This window comes from Cupressus sempervirens, chromosome 4, assembly GCF_028749045.1.
Source record: "Cupressus sempervirens isolate cs-2001-9-10 chromosome 4, ASM2874904v1, whole genome shotgun sequence".
Lineage (NCBI taxonomy): Eukaryota > Viridiplantae > Streptophyta > Pinopsida > Cupressales > Cupressaceae > Cupressus > Cupressus sempervirens.
The window spans coordinates 329,520,568-329,545,667 of NC_143121.1; the positions used below are offsets into that span (position 1 = coordinate 329,520,568).

General features: G+C 35.2%; 1 protein-coding gene across 1 annotated transcript in view; it reads left to right on the plus strand.

The window, feature by feature from the left end:
- LOC149561363 (glycosyltransferase BC10-like) overlaps positions 1 to 25,100 on the plus strand; it is a 144,817-nt gene that overhangs the window by 72,919 nt on the left and 46,798 nt on the right. Inside the window, exons 7-9 of the mRNA XM_089825104.1 lie at positions 5,881 to 5,919; positions 7,219 to 7,284; positions 7,753 to 7,896. Coding sequence (XP_089681230.1) covers positions 5,881 to 5,919; positions 7,219 to 7,284; positions 7,753 to 7,896 — 249 coding nt within the window. The remainder of the gene's footprint in view (positions 1 to 5,880; positions 5,920 to 7,218; positions 7,285 to 7,752; positions 7,897 to 25,100) is intronic.

Genomic DNA, 25,100 nt, shown 5'->3' on the forward strand with positions numbered 1-25,100 from the left:
ACAAAGTGTGTGGGTTTTAGCAAAGATAAACAATCAATAGACTAGCTAAAGTAACATCCAAAACCCAAGACCAATAAATTTTGACTTAGCTAGTAGGAGACAAAGAAGTAATTTAAGGACCTAACAAAAGAGTAATTTGCAATGATTAAATTTGTTTAAAATAATAGCGACATGACGATGTGCACTTGTATCCAGTGGCACCAAAAAATGGAGATCAAAACATTGGTAAGAGAGATGCTGTTTGGAATCATGGAAATGCAATATTGACCTTGTGATTAGTCATCCCACTATTCTTAGCATTTCTTAGTTGCTCAGTTAATGGTCATGTTTGTTTAAGTTGTCACTATTTTTAGTCTCGCCATTTTTAGTGCTTCAGTCTTGTAATCTTTATTTAAGAAGCCTTGGTCTCCTCAGTTTAATACATTGGATTACATCGAATATTTGAACATGGTATTAGAGCAAGTCTTGGTATGACTCCCTTAGGGGAAGGCCTATCATGGAAGAAGAATCATTGAGGGCTTTTACAAATCACGTTTGCAAATCTATAAATTTTGTGGGGCAATTTTTTTGGGTGAGAACTTCATTCTTTTTTGCAGTCTGTTTCAGATCCAACTAGGTGTAACATACGGATTTTCCTAATCTAATTTTAATCTTGAATCAAACTGGTTTCCTATTTCATTTCACATGACTACGGTTTCCATCAACTGTTTTAAATTGAAATAAGAAAACTCCTTTCATTATATACATTCCATAATCTACCGAGTTTCCGAGATTACAATACATAAAACTTCATTTTCAACTGAAAGTAAATAACAAAAATACAAAATGAGATATTATATAATGCAATCATTTAACTACTACTAAATATTCAACTAAAAGATGTTCTTGAAAAGAAATATCTATCAAATTACAAATTGAAATAATTGCGAACATTTAACTTTTTCTAATTAAAGTAATAGCTATTTGTAAATAAATGACTTTCATCTTGAAATGAAATAACTAAACATTCAGAGGTTTAAAGAACATATAGTATAATTTGAGAAACTTATTTTATTTTTTTTCCAAGCCTCGGCTTTAGTGAGAGGAGAAGCATTCACATTGGGTTAACCTCTCAACCGCGGACCATTACTTATCCCCACTTATTCTAATTTAATAGAACGGTCCTCCCTACCTCAGGATCGGGCTTGGGATTTTCATAAGTCTAGCCATCAAAGTATTCAGGTAGGTTGAAGTCCTAATAGTTATTCGCCAAAATAACTGAAGTGTCTGGACAATCACAAAGATCACTTGTTCAGCAAATCAGCCTAATTCCACCTTGGCCAAGGATTTCAAAATTGGGTCTACAAACCTGATCTCCACCACTCGGCTTGACAACATATTGCGTAACTGGAACATGCATGAGTTATTGTAGTGTTTTAATTTATTATTCACATCTGATGTATTTTTTTTTTTTTTTTAATTGTGCAGACTCTCAACACCTCCTCACTTCTCAGGCTACCATGCCGGTGATTCCCAAGTGCCCACAAGTCGTATCCACCATACACCTCTTCACCTTCTATGGCATTATCACCTGTGAATTCCTCGGTGTGGATTATAATTACCATCTCAGTATGATAGAAAAGAATGTATTATGTTCTGATCAAAATTATTATACAAGATTACTGTGGTATATTCAAGGTTGTTACTTCTAATTAAGAACGAAGATTATCAAAGAGATTTGAACAGAATGATTGAACAAGATTCTTCTCTTAATTAAATCGACTTCAGACTTGAAAGGAAAAAGGGTGGCTTTAGCATTTAATTAAAACATATCACATCCTCATCTTAAAATGATTTTATTCAGTCGGGTTTTATCGGTTAGCCAAGCTTATAGTCGGCAAAGCAAATGGTTCAGATTATGCATAAATTTTCGATGGCTCATGCAATTCACAGCAAAAGAAAGTATAATAAACTTGCAAAGGAAAAATACACTCCTACGTGACTGATCCTGTCTTTTTCTGTGGCAAGATATAGACCGAGCTTGACTTTGGTTCGTAGCTCTGAGGACGGAAGAGTAGTGTGCACAATAAATAGAAAATAGGAGGTATTTCGCAGATTGACTCCTTCAAAAGTGTGAGTCAGAAATCATTGAAAAACAAAGGGAAAAGGTGTATGTATTCGGTGAACTCGTGAGACTATATTAAAAGGTTTGATTTGACTCATCGGCTTCCAACAGTTACAAGATTCTATTCAAAGCCATTCAAATCGATTTAAAGGAAAAAGAAAGGAGGGAAAGAAAGAAAGAAAGAAAATGAGGAGTTTTTAAAAAGTTATAATAATTTTATTATTATTATATTTTCTCATCTATGCTTATGTGAATGTAATGATAGGGTGGCATCATTGGATTATTATTATTTATAATGTAATGGTGTCATCTTATTATTATTTACATATGATCATATTTGAGAATGTAAAATAATAATTAAATAATATTAATATTTGATACTTCTTTAAAGTAAGAATATATGTTTATTTTAAATTATTTATTATAATGTTCCACTTATAGCTCATGCGATTCCACCATGAAATATGTTGCCAAGTCCTAGTAACCTTGTCAAGATAGTTTTAGGTCAAACCTGTCGATTCTGATGACTAAACTATTCGGCCATCCCCTTCCGATGACCCCGTTTAGCAATGCTTCCCCTCTCTCTTCAGTCTTCTTCTTGTAATCATTCAAAACAACATTCTCGCCAAGACATCAATTCAAGATTTATAAATTGCTAATTCAAATCATCAAGTGACCGTTAGGGATTTCATCAATCTCAGAATAACTAAGTCTACATGTTCATCATATATACAATGGGTAAAATTAACTTACTTTCACATGATCATGAATAAATTGATACAACGGCTATAATTTACTAACTCACTTTCATATGATAAATAAATTGATACAATGGCTATAATTAACTAACTCAATTTCACACGATCATGAAGAAATAAACAACGGCTATAATTAACTAAGTCAATCTCACATGATATGAAGAAATAAACAACTATAATTAACTAACTCAATTTCACATGATATTGTTTCTTTAAATCAACGGCTATGTTCAACTTAAAATTTAGGGCAAAAATTTGGGATGTAACAATATGCTTATTGCAAATTTGTGGGTTGTTTAATATGTCAACGCATGATTTGGTGCAATTGTTTTTAATGACCTTTGCATACAATGGTTTTGCATTTTTCTTAGATGCTTGTTCAAAGGTTTCATTTTAATGTTTGTGTCTCTTTTATTCCTCAATTGAAAATGCATTTTCCAAACACTTTATAAAAATACAAAGCAATTATGTAGTCACATTTTTTGAAGCCAACACATTTTCGTAGACAGATTTTTGTGAACACAATTTTTGCATTTTACAGTACCCTTCATCAGCGCTTTGCTACTGACTAGACTATTTTTTCATCTGCATTTTTGATTGGGATGAGTCACATTCTACAACTTTTCTCAATTTTTTTGTGTTCATCCACCATTTTTGTGCTTACCTTTTAAAAAATTAGGAGGGTTTGAAGATTTTTTTCCTCAAAAAATATTTGTTGGTGTTTTCAAAACATTACCTTTAAATAATTTATTCAATGGGTTTATTTATTTGTTCCCTTAGATTTTTTGGGAGGGTTTGCAAATTTTCCTAAAATAGACTACAAGGTGCATGATTTGAAGTTAACAAAATATTATTTTGTGGGAAAAATAGTAAAATACCCTAAAACAAGAATCCCTGACATAAAATCCCACATGAACTTCGCAATTTAGAGAAATTAGAATTTTTTTATTTGAGGTGAAAAATCAATCAAAACTAAAGAGACCTAGATGAGAAAATATGAAGTAGATAATTTGAGGAAAAACATGTTAAAACCAAACAAATAATTTTTGAGGAAATAATTATTAAAACCCATCTAGAATTATAAGGGAAAAAACTATGAAAAGCCATTAGAGAGACCTTCATGTGACAAAACAACAGATTTCCCATGGTAAAACTACACATGCAAGCAACATGCGAGTATATGCAACTCACAGAATGCACATGCAAGCGACATGGAACCTTCAAAAATCAGAGACTTGCTCAAACCAGAGAATCATGCAATCAAAAGCCTCGACCAAGCTTGCGATTTTCAGCAAAAATCTTAGAAGACGAACCACAATTTTTTCATAAAATATGTCCAATGATTTTTGTTATAAAAACAATGGAAAACAATTGTTGGAAAAATATTCTAGATCAAAAGAGGCTCAAAATTTTCTTAAGAAAAATCTCAAATCTGTTGAAATCTAATTGACCTGCTCTGATACCATGCTATGGTAAATCAATGTTGTTATCTTGTTGCACCAAACAAAGGAGATGAAAACTCCTTATATAGATTTACAAGTACGATGTTTCTAAAAGAAACAATTGTGAGGCAAAGACGAAAATAGAAACTAAATAAACTAAAGACTAAGATGACCATTAAAGAAACATTACAATATTCTAATATTGAGCATAACTTGCCTTGCTGCTTTAGGTTGCATCCAAGATTTAGCTCAAATTTACAATCAAGAACAAGCAATTTCATAGTTGAATCTAGAAGCTATGTTTGGCCAATATTTAGGATGGTGAAAACCTTGTCTTTAATTGTGGTCCATACCAGTTCGATGTGGGAGACATTTTTTGTTTGTTATTTTTAAAGAAAGGCTCAAAGGTCTGAATAATGAAAAGCTGTGTAATGTGGTGCATTCTCCATTATTAAGCTGGATTTAATGCATTTGTGCACAATATGCCATGCTACCTCTGGTTGCGTCCAATATTTACTTCAAATTTACATAACCTATATTTTTCACTGCTCTTGTATACATTAGATTTTGAGTAATCACAGAGCAAAGAATTGAATCCTGATGCTGCCACTTGAGAGGCTTTTAATCAGATAATTGCTACAGTGATCACAGAGATGAAGAAATAGTAGATTCTCCTTCATTGGGTGGTGAAGGCAAGCAAATTCTACATCAAGAAAAGTAGCAAACTAGAAACTGAACTCAGCAAAAGTTCTCTCAATTGGTGCAGAAACTTGAGCAATAGGACCATTGCCTTGAAGGAGTGACAATTGATCCAGGGAACACAATTTTTCAAATCTGTCTCTTTAGTGACCCAAGTTGCCGCTAGATCATACTAACAAATCAAGAAGATGTTTCAAATAATAAAATTGAAAACAAGAGTAGAATAAAGCATAGCTCAACAAATACTTAACAATTGACAAAAGGATAGAATTATTTATACAAATTATGCTACATAGCAATATGGTGTTTATCTGATAAATTGAAATTCTTTATATATATATATATTGAAGGTTTTGATATCTGTACAAGTATGTTTACAGTGCTACCCATTGGTTGTGCCGCCTCTTGGGTTCTCATGTTTTTTGGAGTAACCAATTACCATAATAATAACAGAATAAAACACAATATTGTTTTGGCTATGATAGTCATAAAAAACACTACAAACAAAAATGACAAATAAGAAAAAAAAAAAAAAAAATACAAAGCTAACTAAACTATAGCTAGTTCTAACTAGATGTTGTTACAAAGAACGTAATGAAAAAATTGTTGGTGTGGATTATTAGTTATTCTTGATGAAGACCAAATGATGATTTTTTTCTTTTAATTTACAAATTTGATCAAATACTATATCCCAATTTTGTATAGATATATAAATCTATATGATATAGCACCTGTAATTACTGTTTTGTTTATTTTATGCATATTTCAAGATAATGAAACCACTTAGAAAATAAAGAATGAGTATCAGCTCATGGAAATGTATTTGAAGTTCATATTTCAAGTGTATAACAACTCTTTTTTATAATGTTTAATGCAGAGGAAACCACTTCCAGAATTCTGGAGACAGGAGGCAGTTGTAAGTAAGCTGATTTCTATTTCCTTCAATTTTTACACACGGAATTTCATAAAATTTGCCACTTGAATGGTTTGTTTAGAACATTGAGAAATTGGCGTGTATGATCAATGCTTTATGTTCATGATTGCTTTGTTGCAAGTCAAGCAAGCTGGATATTTGTGAGAATACTTATCCTTAGAGGAAGTGGTCTGCCAACCTCTTTAGGTATAAAGAAAGCAAGCAAGTCATTATATCGATTTCCAAAAATGACTAAATGTTGTCTTGCTCAAGGGGGGTCATGTTCTTATGATGATGAGATGGAAGGTGACATCGATGTGCCCTTGAGGTACCAATGGGATGTCAACATGGGTGTTACTAATAACTAATCATGGCAAAAATAACTCTATAAATTAAAAAGACTGTAAAGAAGAGTGGCTGAACTTAGAGAGATTAGTCTTTTCCAAGTAGAAATATTGTCAAATAATACAAATAACTATGTGAAATAAAGTTGCCTTGCCAAATGAACTGAAAATGAATCAAAGAGAAGGTTGCCAATGAGATCAGTTCCTAAACTAGAAATGACTTCTTTGTGGGCCATTTTAATTTATTTATTCATAAACTCCATCCTTCATGGTAATCATCTTGAGTTTACTTTGGATGCTTTTTTTGGAGCAGTTGTTTTATTTTGGTTGTCTGTTTGATGATCCATTGCGTCTGTACAGAGTTAGGCCTTTCAAACAGCTTTTCAGGCAATGTGATTTTTGTAACTACTACTCATTATTTAATTATCTAAGCTAGTTGTGATGTAAGATAATTCTTCATTAATAAGGCTATTTCTTAAAAGTGCTTCTGCAAGCAACCGTGCATTGTTTCTAAAAACCTCAATACAGTTACTGCAAGAAGCTTTTTTAGGGTTACTTATCAAAGCAATTTTAAGCACTAGTATGGACTGTGAATGAATCTTTAATAATATAAATAAGGCTAGGTTAGTATATTGTTTCCTGATTCTGCTTCTTTTTAGAGAGTGCATTTTGGGGAGCTGCAGGTACTAATTACAGTGGCATCCAGATACATGATACTATTTTTACTGTGAAAATCTAAAATCTTTAATTTTTATTTTTCCCGTAATTGGTTGTTTGTAGAATTCTATATTAGTAAAGCTTAGTTTTGTCAACATATTTTTCTATAATTTCAATTCTTTTTCAGAAAATCCTACATTTTATTGAAGATTTTGGTGGTTTATTCATTGTTTCTTACGAAGGAATAATCCATTATCTGCCTGACCAATCTTGCTGTTCTTTTCATTTTATTATTTGGCAGGTTGCAGATACCTCAAAAATTCATAATTGTATACCAGATGAGCATTATGTACAAACCTTACTAGCTGTAAGCATTTTTTCTTTTGCCTTGTCATTAGTTTGGTGGTTAACTTGTTAACAATCAATGTCAGTGATTTTCTTAATTTCAAACAAGAACTGAATAGTGTAATCTAGTGTTGCAATATTATAAATTACTAATCAGTGATGATGACTTCTTGACATATGCAGACATGCTAGTTTGTTAACTGTTAAATAGAAACCAGATGTAATCTGTGTCGCATTTTGTTTTTCCCTTCGCTTCTAGTTTCCATAAACAAGTTTATGCATTTTCAAAGTACAACCAATCAGTTTTCTGTTTAGAGCACCTAATGTCAAAATGGCGGCAACTGAAGATAATTAATTTGCTAGGAGCTCAAATACTTATTGTGACAATGGAATAGATGTCGGAGCTTATGTTTTCACATAGTTACTCAAGATTTTTGGTATATTCATAATTATCCACAACATCTAACTTCTTCTGTGTGAATGCAATCAGATGAAAGGGCTTGAAGGAGAAATTAACCGCCATACAGTAACATACACACTCTGGACATCTGGAAAGGCACGTGAAAGACAAGGTTGGCATCCTGTGACATTCAAACATGCAGATGCCACTGCTAATCTTACAGGCGATATAAAGGTGCAAATCAAAACTGTTAAGCTCTTCCTTCTTGCGTGCTTCTTTAGTATACTTTTTATGTTCTCTATGAAAACTATATGATATTTTGACATTTTGTTGATTACATGTATTGTGGTACACTTGTTTGGCTTATAGATATGATACTTGGGCATTGCATATTGCATTTTTAGATTATTGTTTGTTTCTTTAAACTGTTGAATTCCCCCCACCCCCCAAACAACTGCATATAGTGCAGCCGAACATTTGTAAATGTGTCGCCACAGGTTTCTTTCAAGTGTACACCTTGTAAGGTACCTTGTTTTTCAGTGAGAAATAGGAGATCTATTCTCTGAGAGGAAGCCAGGAAAGTGGAAAAAGATTCCTGTACCAATAACAGGCAGTACAAATGTTTTGAAGGCCTAATTGATTGTTTTATTGAATCCAAAGTGGATGGTTGCACTTAAGAATATTTTTCTATTGTATCAATGTATTGTTGCAACAGTTTACACTTTACCGTGAGTATTGTTGCAACAGTTTACACTTTACCGTGATAGTTCTTGTGCAACCGTATACGACTGCTCAAAGAGGTCTCCTTGTACAGTGATGCAACTTTCATTCACATTGGACTGCATGATTTTAACAAGCTATTTGTTGTTTCTGTGCTTAATATTCCATCTAAAGCCCATTTTGCTGCCAAACAACTATTCCTTTTTTAAAAATGTTACCGGATCCCTGCTACAGGTCTGGATTTTTTTGTGTTGCAATTCCGGTATTGAATCCTCCCGGAATCTGGGTGGAAGTTGGGAGGAATTCTTGGGCACCCAATGCTGTGGGTGCCCTTTGCAGAGCCCACAGGGAACCCATATGCCTGGGTGGAATCTGGGAGAAATCCACGGATGCCCAAGGCTGGGGGTGCCCAAAAACAGGCCCCACATGCCATTTTTTTTAAATTTAAATTTAATAAACATCTGAAACCTTAATTTTGACAAGCGATAGCAGTTCCATATGAGATGTCTATAGTGAGTGGTGCAATTGTTGGTTCAGTTGAAGTTGCAGCAGAACCAGATGTTGACCTTGATTCCTATGAAGATAATTTTGGATATGAAATATGAAACATGGCTTTTATTTAAAATTTTCAATGTGTACTGACTTTTTGAGACTTCTGCGATGTATGATTATGATGTGGAGATATTTTATTTATAATTTTGTTGGCAATTATGAATTTATAGTATCACGGTTCTACCTTATTATTGTTATCAGCTTGAAGTTTTGAATCAATGATCAATGAAAATTGAACATGTTGCATGTATGAATATATGAATATACATACACACATATACATATACATGATAACATCTACACACACACACATACATATGAAAATATCTATATATATACTGGCAGTATTGGAACCTGCCCAAATATGTTTTTGCCGAATCTTGGAACCCAAATCTATATCAGAACTAGGATCGACAACTTAGTTTTTTTATTTATTAAGCTGCCATTATGTCAACTTGAACTATCATACAGATATCACGTTGCTTTTGTGTTGTATGCTCATTCAACAGTATAGAGAGCTTTGTTGTTTGAGCATTCTACTCTGTTATATCATTCTTTTGCTTTGCCAAGCATTGCATATCTGTACAACCTATTTGATAATTCCATTGCCAGCTAGCTTGAGCCTACTTTTTCATTATTGAATACCATTTCTGAGAAGTAGAAGCTTGAGTGCAACAGTCTGTTGATGATGTAGGATCGTGCATTTGGGGTTTGAGCAATCAACATTACCAAATACGTCTTATGTTCAAATCTAGATTGCTTGTACTAACCTTATCTTCCTTGGTGTGGGAGTAATTTTTGAAATTCGGACTTTTCAAATTCAAAATAATTTTCTTCTCATTTTGGGTTATCTTGACAAGGACCTTAGAAATTTCTTATGACACTTGTTTGAAATTTGTTAATGTTTTTATGGGATCTCTTCACGAGGGAGGTTACCTTTGGTAGTCATTATCAATTGTAAGAGCATCTATGATGCATGGGAAATTAATCAATGCTGGTAGATGTCCACAATCCATAATATATCATCGGTGCTGCTTCTGGATTTGATTGTGTGAATTGTTTTGCATCAATGTTTTGGATAGCATTGCATGGTCTATCATCAGATGTCAGAGAGCATAAGGGGACTAAAAATGTGTAGGTTTTAGAGCTAGGCAGACTAGAAAGAAAAGAGAAAGGGGGGAAGGAGCGAGAGGTGAGTGCTTCATATGGTACAAGGTTGGGACAGGTGACAATAAAAGAAATTGAGGAAATTCAGGTAAACATAAAAAATAAACTAGTTTCTTAAAATAATTAAAGAATACATAGAAATTATGATGTCCCTTTTCTAAAACAAAGTTTATAATAAATAAAAAAATAAAAATTTAAAACAACAAATAAGAATATATCATAATTTTTTTTTTCTTTTTTTAAAGTTGTTTTTTTTGATCGGTAAGAGGTTGAAGCCAAGATTAATTATTATGTGTTGTAATTAATTATTATTATTTTTTATTAAGCGTGATCGCGAGTATATTTGAACCCAAGACCTCTTTGATAAGAGGCTCACAATTTACCATTTTGTTGTAGGCTCTTGCCTAAGAATATATCATAATTACAAGACAAGTAAATATAGCAATTTTGTGAGGCTTCTGAAGAGACAAAATTGGTATAATAAATCTAGGGATCATATATTAAGAAGTTAGACATGTTATCAATGATAGACACTATTTAAATGCTGGATCATATATGATTGTTTATTTAAATGCTAATCACAATATTTGGATCATAGACAGCGGAGCTTCTCGTCACATCACTGAATTTAAGAATAAGTTTGAAACCTTCTCAAAACATGAATAAGAAGAAGTAACCATTGGAGATAATTCCTGACCTTATTAAAGGAATTGTTCTTATTCGATACAATTGAATTCTGGAATCACACTTCAACTCAAGAATGTCCTATATGTACCAGGGATCAAAAGAAGTCTTGTCTCCATCTCCGAACTTGCTGATCAAGGGTACAAAATTGCATTTCAAGAAGATAGATGTTATCTTGGCCTAAGAACTCAACTATTAAGAAAGCCATCTCCATTGGTTTCAGAGATGAAAGTTTTTATAAGCTTTGTAATAATCAAAATCCTAATTTAAACTTAACCCTTAGTAATGATAAGTCAAACTCCTTTGAAATCTGGCATAGGAGAGTAGGTCATCTTAACTTTCGAGCCTTATCATCTATAGGGAAAATTGTAAAAGGTCTACCTAATTTGAAAGCAGATCATTCAAGTATTTGTAAAGGGTGTGCATTAGGTAAAAATACTAAACATTCCTTTCCCAAAAGTGATCATAAATCTAAATCCATTCTTGAATTAATTCATACAGATCTTTGTGGTCCTATGTCAGTCCCCTCTCTTAATGGATGTCTTTTCTATATAATTTTCATCGATGATTACTCTAGGAGAACCTGGATCAATTTTTTGAAACAAAAGGAGTCATTTGAGGTCTTATCCAAGTTTAAAGAATTTAAAGCCTTAGTTGGAAACCAATTAGGTCAAAAGATCAAAACCCTAAGGTCTGACAATGGGGGTGAATACACATCTGATATCTTTAAAAAATTCTATATTTCTGTTGGGATTAAGAGGGAGTTTTCTGTACCTTATAATCCTCAACAGAATGGAATAGCTGAAAGGAAAAATAGATCTATTGTTGAATCAACCAGAGTCATGTTACATGATCAAAATCTTCATTACTCATTTTGGGTTGAAGCATCCAATACTGCTGTCTACATTCAAAATCGATGCCCTCACTCCATATTAGAAAATACCACTCCAGAAGAAGTATTTACATGCATTAAACCAGATTTAAGCCACCTGAAAATATTCGAATGTACATTCTATATTCACATACCAAAAGAGAAAAGAACCAAATTGGAGCCTTCCAAGAAAAAGGGAATATTCATTGGATATAGGATCTACATTCTTGGGCAAAGGACAATTGAAATTAGCAGAGATGTAATATTTGAAGAAGACACAGCCTTTAAAATTTCTAGTAATAGTGATGAATCTATTTCAGAAAAAGATCAACCTACAGAAATTGAGAGGGAGGATAATTCTGACTTTTCTTCCATGTTTAATCATACAGAACCTGAAAACATCAACAATATCAATAAGAAGAGATCCCTTTGGGCTAGAAAAATGTTAGCAAAAAATCAAGTTAAACTAGATAAAATAATTCAGGAAAGCAAAAGGACCAGAAATCAATCTTGTTATGTTGCATTACTATCTGAACTCATAAAATCTGAACATACTAATGTTGAAGAAGCACTTTCACATCAATCATGGAAGGAAGCAATGATTGAGGAATATAACTCTATATTGAAGAATGATGTATGGGATGTTGTACCTAGACCTAAGAACAAATCAATTGTCTCTTCCAAATGGTTGTTCAAGATTAAACGTGCTTCAAATGGTAGTATTGAAAAATACAAGGCAAGATTTGTAGCCTGAGGTTTCTCTTAGAAATAAGGTATTGATTATGAAGAAACCTTTGCCGCTGTTGCCAGGTACACTTCAGTCAGAACAATCCTAGCAATTGTGGCATCCAAAGGATGGAAAGTACATCAGATGGATGTCAAAACAACATTTCTTAATGGTAAGATTGAAGAAGAAGTTTACATTGAACAACCAGAAGGGTTCAATACTTATGACAGCAAGACTCATGTTTGTAAATTAAAGAAAGCACTTTATGGACTCAAACAGGCTCCCAGAGCCTGGTATGAAAGAATAGATAATCACTTATTGAAATTAGGATATGCCAAAAATGAAGCTGACCCAAATCTATACTTTAAAATTGAAGGTGATGATATGGTTATTTTTGTATTATATGTTGATGATTTGCTAATTATAGGTGAGGAACATCTCATAAAGAAATGTAAACAAGAACTCACTGCAAAATTTGAAATGAAGGACTTAGGGTTACTTTACTACTTTCTGGGATTAGAAATCTGGTAGCAAGACAACTTTATTATACTAAACCAAGGAAAATATACAATTGATATCTTAACCAAATTTGGAATGATGGAATGTAGACCGGCTGCTACCCCTATCGAAATAAATCTACACAAACTAAAAGATGATATGAACGAATTTGAGGCTGCAGATCCTACTTACTACAGACAAATTATTGGATTCTTGATGTATTTGGTCAATACTCGTCCGAACATATGCTATGCAACTCACACCTTGAGTTAGTTAATGTATGCTCTTAAGAAGATACATTTACATGCAACTAAATACATATTGAGATATCTGAAGGGTACTATTGGAATGGGAATAAAATATGACAAAGTCAACCTTGAACTACTTGGATATTCAGATTCTGATTGGGCTAGAAGCTCTATTGAGTGAAAGAGTACTTCAGGATATTGTTTCAATCTTGGATCTGATATGATTTCTTGGTTTAGTCTGAAACAAACTTTAGTAGCATTGAGTTCCACCAAAGCTGAGTGCATTGCGTCTTCCTTGGGTGCTAGAGAAGCAGTATGGCTACGAAAGTTGCTTTTAGATCTCTTCAAAAGACATTTGAAGCCCATTGTGATTTATTGTGATAATCGAAGTTGTATTAAGCTTTCTTCTAATCCAGTATTTCACAACTGCTCCAAACATATTGAAATTCCATTTCATTACATCAGAGATATGGTGAATCGAGGAGTTATTCAATTGGAATACATATGTACAAATGATCAAATGGTTGATATCCTTACCAAGCCTCTTGCTAAAGTGAAATTGAAATAATTTAGAGAAAAACTTGGTATGATTAATTGTAATGACAAATTTTTGAAATAAAATATTTATTTCATTTGAGTTTATGCCTCTATTGGTTACTTAGTAGTATTTGATATGTAATGAAAGGTGATGATCTTTCATGGACATATTCATTTGTAGAAAATTATTTACAAGGTGATGATCTTGTAAATAATAAACCTTTTATGAGCATCTCTAGACATTGTTTAAGTGCAAGTAGAGATTATATGGGCATCTCTAGACATTGCTTAAGTGCAAGTAGAGATTATATGTGCATCTCTAGACATTGCTTAAGTGCAAGTAGAGATTATGAATGTATCATGGACTTCTCTAGACATTGCTTAAGTGCAAGTAGAGATCATGGAAACTTTATCACAATGGATATCTCTAGACATTGCTTAAGTGCAAGTACAAATCATTTACTATGTTGATTATATGATGATTCTAACTTAATGTTTTACTTCTCCCTAGCTAAAGAGGGAGTGTTAATGTTTAGCGTCAGAAGAAGCAAAACATGAATTAATTGATATTCTGAAACTATTGCTGATTCCATAATCACAGAGATATAAGCATGCATATATATATATATATATATATACATATATACACATACATATGCTTACATCCTTGTAATAGTTCATGGATTAGCAGCAGTACTGAGATCATGTTATTGATTAATCGGCAGACTTCATAATGATCGGGCACTTATGTTTATCATGCCTTGTATCAGGTGTCAATACTTATCGTGCCTTGTTATTGTTATCGGGTGTTAATTCTTATCATGCCTTGATTTGTTATCGGGCACTAACTTATGCAAAGGTTGGTTGTTATTTAAACTAACATGCCTCCAAAGAGGCATGTCTCTACGTGGCCCTACATGACTCTTTGGAGTCATGTCTTTCACCCTTATATATATGTGCATAAGCTGCTGCAGGGAAAGCATCAATCACACGGCATCCAAGTACCTGCAGTCAGCAACAATATTGTATAAGCATCATTTTGTTATCACCATTGTTTCATTTGTTATACAGTACTTAATTGTCATAATTGCTGTTGAAGGAGAAGGATAAACAATTATATTACTGAGATCACTGCCATAGAAGAGCAAAGATATTCTGCATTGTTCAAGTAAGATATTCTCTGCAAACATTTATTTGTTATTGTTTTATCTATCAGAGATCCACAATATTTAACAGAAGGAAATGGCCACATCATTGATGAAAATACTATCTTAAGGCAGTAATACTGATAAACACACTGACTAAGGAATCACAACTATGGTTAATCTCAAAGGGAGGTGTTATATTATTATGAAATGAATACCGAACAGCTGATAATATAGAACATCAGATAATATTGACTTAAGGAGGATATCTATCAAGTAAACCAATATAAGGCACAATGTTGATTGTGCATGGTTTATCAGCAAACATTAGGAGTTAAGATAAATGATAAGCATCAGAAAATGTTTTCGTTATCGATGATAATAGTGTCGTAAGGCAGTGATACTTATAAACTCACCACTGAAGGAATGTAAATTACTATTAATCTCGAAAGGAGGTGTCATATTATGAAATAAATATTGAACAGCCATTAGTTATGGACATGAAATAATATCAACGAAAGCAAGGGCGATCTGTCAACTAAACCAATAGGCACAACATTTATTTTGCATGGTAAATTAAGATCCAAAAGGGAGGGCCATCAACAGACTCAGAAAACATTAGTGGTTAGGATTAATGATAGTCATCAATAATGGTGATGGATTAATGCCCAATATCAAATTGTACACTAAAGAATAACGGGTATGTTCCTTGAGGTGGCAGTGACTAGTCAATGTAAGGATTATACAGTGGTTACTTAACAAATGAATTAAGTTGCAAGACTAATGTGATTATGGCTATTCTCCAAAGGGATCTAATTGCCAAAAGATGTGGTTTCAATTTTGAAGAGGCCTGGTAATTAAAGACATGTATGAACGAGAAAGGATGGAGTCAGGGACACAGAGAAATATGTTTGGTTCTCATTTTGAGAAATGGAAAGCGGATAAATAAGAAAGGTGCTGATTACAGCTCAGACCTTTGATTTGGTTATGCTTTAAAATACCTATGAAGCAATACTGTTTACAAAATATTGTATCTAATTGCTATTAGGAATAAATAGCCAATATATGTCTAGCATATATAGCATTAATATCTGTCAATAATAATTGTATATATATGTATATATGTAAATATGTATATATATTTTTAATATATAAGTTAACGATATATAATTAGCCAACTCCTTAATCATTTGCTAATACCGCTAAGAGGGTAGGTTGGTATTGTGTAGGGAGAAGCAGAGTAAAAACTCACAATGTAGGAGGAAACTCCTAGGATGGGATGAGGATGTGGTCTTGAAGCTTTGAGGGAGCCTAATTGTAAATTGGTGTCAAACGCCATATGCCAAGTAAATCGCCATCGTTTTTAAAGATACTAGTGAGGAGAGAAGTAAGGAATTAGGACTGATGCATGTACCATGGATTAGTGATAATTTCTTAATTTAAATGCATAGTGACTTATGTTAATCATTGGGAATTGGCAGCCTCCTAGTAGGGGACATTACATAGACTAAATAAATTGCCATTTCCAAGTGCAATCAAAACCAAAGGTGAGAATTCGAGGGTGAAATCAAGTATAGGGAACATTATAGAAGAGCACTACAAATAAACAAAACTGAAGGAAGATTGTAAGGTAAGGATGCAAGAAATGTGAAAAAACATTAACAATAGAAATATCAAATTATATAAAATGGGGAAATAACCAAGGTACAAAGTATAGATTATCTAAAGAATAGTTGAAAGCATAGTTGAAAAAATCAGACTCGATAATAACTTGGCCAACCCAAATGTTTTGGAAAACTTGAACTCGCCAAAAGCTTGATGAAAAATCAGCAATATGATGTAGAGCATCGATGAAAAAATGGGTTGTCATTTACATCATATTCATACTTTGCAAAAGTCTCAAAATGTCATTACATCCTGAAAATTAAAATTGCAAGCCATTAAAAAGTAAAATAGTAAACTTAATATCCAATTCCATATTCTTCTTCGTCATCTTCATCAGAATCAAGGTCAACATTTAGTTCCTCTTCAACTTCATTTGATCAAACAACTGTGGCACTTGCCGTGTTATGTGAAACAATTGCCTCTTGATAATCTAGGAAGACTTGGGAAAATTGTGCAGTCATGGCCTCCAAATCAGAATACTAAGGGACTGGATTCCAATTTTTTGTCCCACCCTCAATGTAGTCCTTTTTCTTATGTGATAATAGGTGAAGCTTGTAGTGTATGGAGACCAAATCCTCTGCTTCTTTAGAACCCAAGCGATTGTGCTTATCCAAGTGGATGAAGGAATATGTACTCCAATTCCTTTCAGCTGAAGAACATTTAACCTGTTGGAGTTAGCGAACGACATTTACATTTAGATATAATTCCAATACGATAGCATCACGGTTAAATGAAATTTCAAAATTGAGGAGCAATTAGAAAAAAAAATAGATAGACACTTGGGAGATAATTTAATTGCAAGAGGCTGCAAGAATATAAAGTGTTGACCATGTGCATACCTATTATGAAGTAATTGGAGAATATTTGCAATCTATATAAGGCTAGTGGTCAGTGAACCAATCCCTGTGGTGGGTGAAATGACGAGAGGCACCTAAATCGATGCACTAAGCATATGACTTCACATGATCTGCAAGTCTTTTAGCTATGAAGTCGTAAAAGGCAGATTCTATCTGTTCAATGTGTTCTACATTGTTCACTTTGGGCTGCGAACTAGATTGCTTGATTGGGCGGCTAAGCATTTTCGACATTCTACCTTTGTAACGAATGAATTTTCCTAACCAATTTAATACTCCTAAATATCTAATAACTGATTCCATTTCACATGAAAAAGATTTCCTTTAACTATTCTAAACTAGAAGGGAGTAACTGCTTCCTATTCGGTTTACAAATTATATTTATCTATTGAATTAAAATAAATGAATGAATATGCTGCTAACATTTTTAATCGTTATAACTGATAACATGTTCAGCTGAAAGTAAAGTACAACTATCAACTAATATCTTTAATCTAACTGATAACATGTTCAGCTGGTAAGTAAAATACAATTATCAACTAATATCTTTAATCTAATTGATAACATGTTCAGCTGGAAATAAAGTAACAACTAATATCTTCAATCTGAAAGTAAAGTGACATCTATCTATTTATTTTTCTAAGAGTATAAAGATGAGGGTGTAAAGAACATACAAAAATTAATGAAGAAATACCTTTGTCATGTTTTCCAAGCCTCGGCATTGGTGAGAGGAGAAGCATTGACATAGGCTTAACCTCCTAGTTGTGGACCAAACTTATCCCCACACATCCTAACTTAATAGAACAACTCTCCCTAACTCGGAATCGGGCTTGGGATGTTCTTAAGTCCAGCCATCCGTGTAATCCGGTGGTTTGAGTGTCCTATTAGTTATTCCTAAATAATTGAAGCTTCTGGAAAAACAAAAAGATCTTATGATCGACACATTTGCCTATATCTACCTTGGCCAAGGATTTCAAAGTTGGGTTTGCAAACCTGATCTCCACCACTTGACTTGACAACGTATTTCATTATCAGAACATCCATGAGCTATTATGTATTTTTCTATTACTTAGTTAACTGATTTCAGTTTTGAATCTTGCTAGTTATCTTCACCTCTTTAGCTTTAATGGCTTCCTGCTAGTGATTCCTAGGTGCTTGAGAAATTATATCCATTTCCTCTTAATTTATACCCTCTTCACCTTTAATGACATCCTTGCCGGTGAGTTCCTTGGTGTTTGATCATTATGGCATCATTTACACTTTTATTAAGTGCATGGAAAGAAATATAATATGATGGACAAGATCTTTGATTCATGGATTTGAATATAGTTTTCCATCCTCCATATAACAGTCATTCTCATGATTATTTGATAGTAAGCAAGTGGCTTGATATCGAATTCTTGTAAGCACTGCCTAAGAATCTATGCTTTATTACATTCCATCCAGAATTCTGATCCATCGGCAGTTTAGACAATATCAAGGATAAATGAATAAAAGAAAACAGAGCTTGGACCTGGTATGACCTAGTGTATAAAAGACAGAACAACAAGTATTGAAAAGAACTTAACGTGACCTATAGCAAGGGATTTCTTTCTCCTGCGGTCGGATTAAAAGATCTTTCCTGGCTCCCTTTTTGCTCTGAGTTGGTTGATGGTGAAGGAGAGAAATAATGTTTTCAACTTGAATTGGTATGATGTGAAATCAATTGTCAACCGAGACTAACTTCGCTTGCTAGCTTTGGCAGCTATATGGGTAAAAAGATAATGCAGTGTATATAGAGAGGTTGTTTTTAAAATGATCCAAGATGTTCTATTAATTTGGTCGGCCTTGGCCCTTCGATTGCCTTCAGTTATCAAGAAGGCCATTTGAAAAGCATTCAAATTTGAAATATAAAGAAAGAAATAAAGAGGGAAAAGAATAAGGCGAAGTTGAAGAGTTTTAATTTTTATTTTATAATTATTATGTGCTCTTTTATACGTTCATGTGTATATACTGGTGAATTGGCATCATTAGATTATTAAATTATAATTTATTGGTGTCTCTTCATTTTTATATACGTGTGTTCCTATTTAAGGGTTATAATAATGATACAATAAGAAATTCCAATAATAAATCTCCAAAGGTATGAATTTTATATTTTAAATTATTTAAGATTTTATTATATTATTTTCCTAATAGCTCATGCAGTCCTATAATGCAATACGTTGTCAAGTCTTCGTATCCTTTCCAAGGTAGTCTTAGGTCATACTTGTCGATCCTGATGACTAGACCAATCGACCATCCCCTTCCTATGATCTTGTTTAGCAATGCTTCCCCTTTCTTCAATCTTCTTCCTGCAATCACCCCAAGCAAAACATTCTCGCCAAGACATTAATTCAAAAATATATTGATCGTTAATTCCAATCAAACAATTGTCAATCATCTAATGACAATTATAGGTGGCTTGATTATTTTCATCAATGTCTATAATAACTAACTCATTTCACATAACTCATTATCAGTTGGTACAACGTATATAATTAACTCACTTCACATGATCAGGAAAGAATAAATTGATACGTCTATAATTAACTAACTTGTTTCACATTGTAAGGGGCTGGTGATTCGCGATATGAGACCTTGAGGCCGGATGGGCCTGTGCTGCAAAGCTGGGTGCACACAGGTGTGGCGTAGGCAGACGTGGGTCTAGCCGAGGGGTAAATGGGACTATGTCGTGTGCTGGGCAGACATGGTTGTGGTGTAGGATCTTGTCCGGGACATGATCCGAGGTGTAGCTTGGGGCTGTGTTGCAAGTGGTTCCCCTCCAACATAGTTGCGGTGTAGGCACGGTGTGCAACCGGGCCGAGGTGTGATCTTGGGACTGTGCTATGAGATGTTCCCTCTAGCATGGTTGTGGTGTAGGCGAGGCGTGGAGCTGAGCTGAGGTGTATCTGCGGAGGGTAAGTGCCGGTGTGCATGAAGGATGGCTTGGAGAGTCCATCTCCCTCGAGAGGGTCGAAGTAGAGTAGTCCCTCCCTCTGGTCTCCGGGAGACAGAGGTGACGCAAAGTCTTTAGGAGCAATGAAGTGTTGCTCCGCCGTTACGTAACATGGTGAGGTTTGGTGTTATGACAAAGGTCCCTGTCTCAGTGTAGCAGAGGAGCTGGATCAATGTTGACAGTCTTTCCCCTTGGGGCTGTCCGGTGTCTGAAAGCTAGGGAAGCGGTTTTCCTAGTCCTGCAGTAGGAGGCAATATGGTTTGTCCGAGTAGGAGCATTGTGGGCTTGAGGTTAGCTGTGTGGGAATGGTGTCATTATGCTGAATGGCTAAGTGGTGCGGTATCGGTTGGGTGTGGCCATAGGTGCACATCCTGGGTGCTTGGTTGCATGGGTTTGCATTGAGGTTGGATCTCATAGACCGTGGAGGTCAAGAATGGCAAACGGGATGTAGTGTCTCGGAATGATGCTAAGGAGATGCCGAGTCAAGTGGGCAGATCGTGTCAAGTATCCGAAGAGGTAGTCGGTGGACATGGCTCAAGGAGGTGAGTCATGATGGAAGGCTAGGAACAAAGGCTTGTGGCGCATGAGTGAAACGAGTGAAGCAGATGAGTGAAGTGGTTCAGAGGTGAAGCTATGGAGTGTTTACCGAGTTGGTCTTGCCTGCCAGCATCCCACAGGGTGAGTGGATCATGGAACTAGGATGTGGAACTCAAGTAGGTTGCGCAATGCAAAGGGATCCGTGGATTGAGCATGAGACGGCGTGGATGCATGAGGAGGTTGGTTTGAGTGCACTGGGTGTACGAGGACTTGAGGGTCACCAACAAAGGCATGTAGACATAGACTGGGGTGTCGAAGCAGTTGGGGCTCATGGTGGGGATCCAGAGTTGGCTAAGGTGGACGGTTGTTCCGTGGGGAGCAAGGGTTGGTCTTCAGGTGGGCTCTATAGGGAGCTAGGGAGGCTAACAACGATGGAGTGCCGTGGAGGCATGTTCATGTTAAGGATTGGACTGGAGGACTCTATGAAGTTCAGAGAGGTGCCATAAGGATGCCGAGCATACCGTGCGGGTGTGCGTATGAGCTAGGAAGTTCAGAGAGGTACCGTGGAGGTGTCGAGTATGCACTGGGTGTATGCGTATTGAGCTATAAGGTTCAGAGAGATGTCATGATGGTGTTGAGTATGCTTTGGAAGCATATGCATGAGCTAAGGAGTACTCTTGCGGTCTAAGTCAGCCAGTGCGGATGCAGTGTTCAGCAAGAGAGTCTAGGTGGTTCTCGATGCAAGGTTGCAGTGGTGCAGCGTTGGGCTCGGGGAGTCAGGTGAGTTGAACATGAGGAGCTCTGGGAGCTCGGTGCATTCCCAAGAGTGGCAGGATGATCATAGAGGATCGGAATGTGGTCAAGAGACTCGTGGGAGTTGAGATCACCTATGTGGCCGATGTCGGAGTAAGGTGAGCTTATGGGAGTTGCCGAGGCGAAGATATCAAAAGGGCTAAGTCGGGGTTCAGCGTTGAGGTTGAACAGGGGTAGAGCTAGAGGCTCGAGGATGCGTGCATGGAGCACCTAAGGAAAAGAACCAGGAGTAGGATGGTTCGGCATGCGCTTCTATTCCGCGGGAGTGTATGTTTAGCAGTCAGATGCGTGGGCATTTGATGAAGACAGGGAGGCGTAGTCTGGGTGAACGAAAAATGGTCACATCTTATGGTGGATCAGAAGTAGGGATCGCCAGTGCCGCGCGTGGTTTGGAGATTCTCAAGGAGAAGGCTTAACCTGGGCGTAAGCATAAAATCCAGCCCCGTGACACACATGATCAGGAAGGAAATAAATTGATATAACCTCTATAATTAACTAACTTGTTCCACATGATCAAGAAAGAAAGAAATTGATACAATGTCTATAATTAACTAACTTGTTTCACATGATCAGGAAAGAAATAATTTGTTAAACCAATTGCTATGATCAATTTAAAACTTAGGGCAAAATTTGGGATGCAACATACCCACCCCCTTAGATTTTTCATCGTCCTCGATGAACATAACAACAAAATTTAAGCAATACTTAGTTTATACTGGAAGAATAGAAAATATTCAATTTTTAGTTTTTAGAGAAAAGATAGGGGTATCTTTGAAAAATGTCATGATAATCTTCCCAGGTGGCATTATCCTTAGCATATTGGTCCCATTGAACATTGCACTGAGTCACTTCTCGATTTCCTAAGCGTAGCTTATGTACCTCGAGTATTCTGAGTGGTTTTACCTCTACCACCCCTGGTTCTTGTACCTACAATAATTTCCAATCAATCATATGTTCATGGTGGTAATATACTTTTAAAGATATGACACATGGAAGACGTCATGCATCTTGGCAAGGGTTGGTGCTAAAGCAATCCTGTAAGCTATTGGGTTCACAACTTCCAGAACTTCAAAGGGTCCCACATATCTCGGGGTTAACTTAGCATTTTTGCTAAACTTGATAGTACTCTTTTGAGGTTTTACTCTTAGTAATAATTTGTCCCCTACGGAGAATTCTTTAGGTATTGTTTTGGCATCAACATAACTTTTCTGTCTATCATTAGCTTCCTTTTGTCTTTGACGAATCTGGATTACTTGTTCCTCCATCTCTTGAAGCAATTCAAGTGGAACAATGATTCTATCTTCCAACTGATTCCAATTCATTGGGGTTCTGCATTTACGACCATACAAGGCCTCAAAGGGAGCCATTCTAATGGTGGACTGATAGGACTTATTATATGCAAATTCTATTAGGGGTAAGTATGTTTCCCATTGGTACTGTCGGTCCATACAATATACTCTTAGGAGATCTTCTAATACTTGATTTACCCATTCTGTTTGACTATCTATCTCAAGATGATAGGCTGAACTAATGTTTAACTTGGTACCCAAGGCTATAAATAATGTTTGCCATAATCTGGAAGTTATCTTAGCATCCCTATCTGAAATAATTTTCTCTGGAATTCCATGCAACCTGAAAATCTCTTTCATGAACTTATGGGCAATCTCGGGTGCTCCATCAGTTAAATTCCTTGGTATAAAATGAGCAACCTTAGTCAATCTGTCAACCACGACCAAAATAGTGTTGTGTCGATTCCGTATCATAGGTAACCCTTGTACAAAATCCATGGATATTACCTACCATTTCCACTTGGGTACTTCATTTGGGTGTAACAAGCCTGCAGGGTACCGATGTTTTGCTTTTACTCTTTGGCATTCCAAACATCTTGCGACAAACTCAATTATCCCCCTTTTCATTCCCTTCCAGAAATATAGAGGTTTTATATCAGATAACATTTTTGTTACTCCTGGATGTCCTGAATATGGGGCTGAATGAAATTCACCTAAGATTAGTCTTCGGAGTTCAGGGTCGTTGGGTACGTAGATTTTGTGGTGATATCTTAATAATCCATCCTCCTCTAAGCTAAACTTTGAATACTTAGGATCTTGTGGGTCTTTGACAAGAGCTAGGCTGATTTCTGTATAGAATTCATCATGCTCCAAGCATTGTAAAATCTGATCTCTTAACCTGAAGTCTATAGTAGTTATCGCCGAAATGTGTCTTCTTTTGCTTAGGGCATCAACCACCTTGTTTTCCTTAGGGCATCAACCACCTTGTTTTCCTTACCTTAAATATAACTTATGTCGAACTCATAATCTGCTAAAAATTCCAACTACTTCCTTTGTCTAGCATTAAGATTCGGTTGGGTGAAAATGTACTTCAAACTATGATGATCAGATTTAAGCTCAAAAGGTTTTCCAATTAAGTAATATCTCTACATTTGCAAGGCATGCACAATTGTTGTTAATTCAAGATCATGGGGTGCGTAATTCTATTCATAGTTTTTCAATTTCCTAGATTCATAAGCAATAACCTGTTCATCCTGCATTAACACACTCCCTAATCCTTCTCTGGATGCATTTGTTATAACTACAAACTGCTTTTGTGGATCAGGTACCCTTAGAATAGGTGCTGTAGTCAATTTTTCTTTCAAAAACTCGAAGGCTGATTGACACTTCTTTGTCCAGATAAATTTCTTTCCCTTCCTCTGAAGTGAAGTGATCGGATAGGCTATCCTTGAGAAATTTTTGACAAACTTTCTATAGAACCCTGCTAACCCCATAAAGCTCCTAACTTCAGATACATTCCTAGGTATGGGCCATTCCTTAATTGCTTTTATCTTTGACGGATCTACTGCTATACCCTGAGCTGATATAATGTGCCCTAGATACTGAATTTCCTTTTGATAGAAAGCACACTTATATAATTTCCCATATAGTTTGTGTTCTCTTAATCTTTGCAAAACTATTTCTAAGTACCTCTGATGTTCTTCCTCGTTCTTATAATATATTAAGATGTCATCTATAAGGACCAATACAAACTTGTCCAGACAATCTTGAAATATGCTGTTCATTAGATTCATGAAACTTGCTGGGGCATTGGTTAACGTGAATGGCAACATTGTAAACTCGTAATGTCCATACCTGATTCTAAATGCAATTTAATGTATATCCTCATCCTTTATTTGAAGCTAATGGTATCCTAACCTCAAGTCAATTTTTGAAAATACAGTTGTACCCTTCATTTGATAAAAAAGATCATCTATCCTTGGCAATGGGTACCGGTTTTGATGGTGACTTTATTGAGCATCCTGTAATCTATGTATAATCTCATGGTTCCATCCTTCTTCATAAACAACACTGGAGCTCCCCATGGTGAGACACTAGGCCCGATCAACTTCTTATCTAGCATATCTTGAAGTTGGATCTGTAATTCCATTAATT